General features: G+C 54.8%; 1 protein-coding gene across 1 annotated transcript; it reads left to right on the top strand.

Moving 5' to 3' along the window:
* Positions 1-5: 5 nt before the first annotated feature.
* LOC104460951 (ras-associated and pleckstrin homology domains-containing protein 1-like) lies at positions 6-1,511 on the top strand (the record flags this gene model as incomplete). Its single annotated transcript, XM_010076058.1, has 1 exon — positions 6-1,511. A coding segment is annotated over one exon (1,506 nt), but the record flags the coding sequence as incomplete, so codon positions are not given.
* Positions 1,512-1,907: the final 396 nt, after the last annotated feature.

A 1,907-nucleotide genomic window follows, 5' to 3' on the forward strand; every position in this document is an offset into this window, starting at 1 on the left:
CACCACCGCCCCCCAAAATCCATCAGGTTCAACCAAATATAAGCCAGGCCACTGCCACTTCCTCATTGCCACCACCTCCTCCTCCTGTGCCTGCCCCACCACCACCCCAGGCACCTCCAAAGCCTGTCATGACAGCTCTCCTCCCACAGCCTAGTGGGAAGGCAGTGTCACCAGGGGTCACACATGTCACCCCCCCTGTGCCAGCTCCCTTGCCCCTTGCAGTAAAAAAACAACCAAGTGTCACCTCTCCCCAGGTGCCTCCACTGCCCCCAGCCCTTCCTGGCCCCACTCCCCCCCCAACATTTCCAAAGCAGCAGAGTTTCTCTGTGAAACCTCCTTCATCCCCTCAGTCCCCAGTGCCATCAGTGGTGAAACAGATAGTTAGCCAGTTCCCACCTCCTCCTACCCTACCTGCCACTGAGCCCCAGCCTCTGAAGCCCCTTCCACTGAGCGTGGCTCCACAGTCGCCTCCAGCAGTGAAGGCAAAGCCCAAATGGCAGCCCACTTCTGCTCCCTCACCAGATTTTCCCCCTCCTCCACCAGAGAGCAGTTTAGTGTTTCCTCCTCCACCCCCTTCCCCAGCTTCCTCTGCAGGTTCTCCCCCCCCTGACAAATCAGGGTCTCCAGTCAAAAAGACCAGCAAGACATCAAGCCCTGGAGGGAAAAAACCACCTCCAACACCTCAGCGAAACTCCAGCATCAAGTCCACCAGCTCCACCGAGTACCAGGAGTCCAAGAGACCTTCCGTGGACCGCCTTGTCAGCAAATTTGCACACCCACCAGAGCCGTCAGGTTCTCCTTCCAAGGAGTCATTGCCTCCAGCAGCCCCTCCAAAGCCAGGAAAGCTCAACCTTTCTGGGGTGAGCCTGCCCATTGTCCTTCCACAAGGAGGGATCCCGGCCAAGGCTGTTGCTCCAGGTGTGTCTGGGAAGGAACCTGTGGTCGAATTCCCTTCACCACCCTCTGATTCAGACTTCCCACCACCACCACCTGAAATAGATCTTCCTCTCCCACCAGTTGAGATCCCATCGGTGTTTTCAGGCAGCACCTCCCCAAAAGTCGCTGTTGTCAATCCCCAGCCTCAGGTATGGTCAAAACCATCTGCAAAAAAAGCCCCACCACCCACACGTCCCAAGCGGAATGACAGCACTCGACTGACGCAGGTGGAGGTCGCAGAGCCAGCAGGGTCAGTTGGTCTTCAAGTGCCCACTTCACCCAAGTCCAGCCTTAGTGTTCAGCCGGGATTCCTGGCAGACCTCAACCGGACACTGCAGCGGAAATCCATCACTCGGCACGGCTCCCTCTCCTCCGCACGGATGTCCAGAACAGAGCCCACAGCCACCATGGACGACATGGCCCTGCCTCCGCCTCCACCAGAGCTGCTGGCTGACCAGCAGAAGACAAACAGCTTTGGGGGCAGTCATATATCTGGCTATGCGACGTTACGGAGGGGGCCACCCCCGGCACCTCCCAAAAGGGATCAGAACACCAAGCTGTCACGGGACTGGTAGTCCCCAGGGGCCGGTGCCCTCTGTGACTTGTAGGATGCTCCGTGATTGGCCAACCAATGATCTTGCGCACTTGGAGAGAATATGGGGGTGTGGATGATAGCCCCATCAAAAGAGGTGATCTCAAACTGTAGCTAAGGCTAAATTCCTCTTCCATGGCTAGGCCAAAAAAGTTGGGGGCTTGAGGGTGTTGATATTTTACTGGGAAAAGTGGATAGAGAGTAATTGACTTATCCTTTCAATTTATTTTACCTTTCATATGGATTGGACCAAAACCCCATTTTCTTACTTTTTCTGCATTTAGGGGAGGGGGGAAGATAATGTTTTGTAGTGTCTGTCCATGTGAGACATGTTTGTGCATGTATTATAAGTCTAGGTATATAATATATTGTGATATAT

This window comes from Pterocles gutturalis, unplaced genomic scaffold (genome assembly GCF_000699245.1).
Source record: "Pterocles gutturalis isolate BGI_N339 unplaced genomic scaffold, ASM69924v1 scaffold421, whole genome shotgun sequence".
NCBI classification, from domain to species: Eukaryota; Metazoa; Chordata; class Aves; order Pterocliformes; family Pteroclidae; genus Pterocles; species Pterocles gutturalis.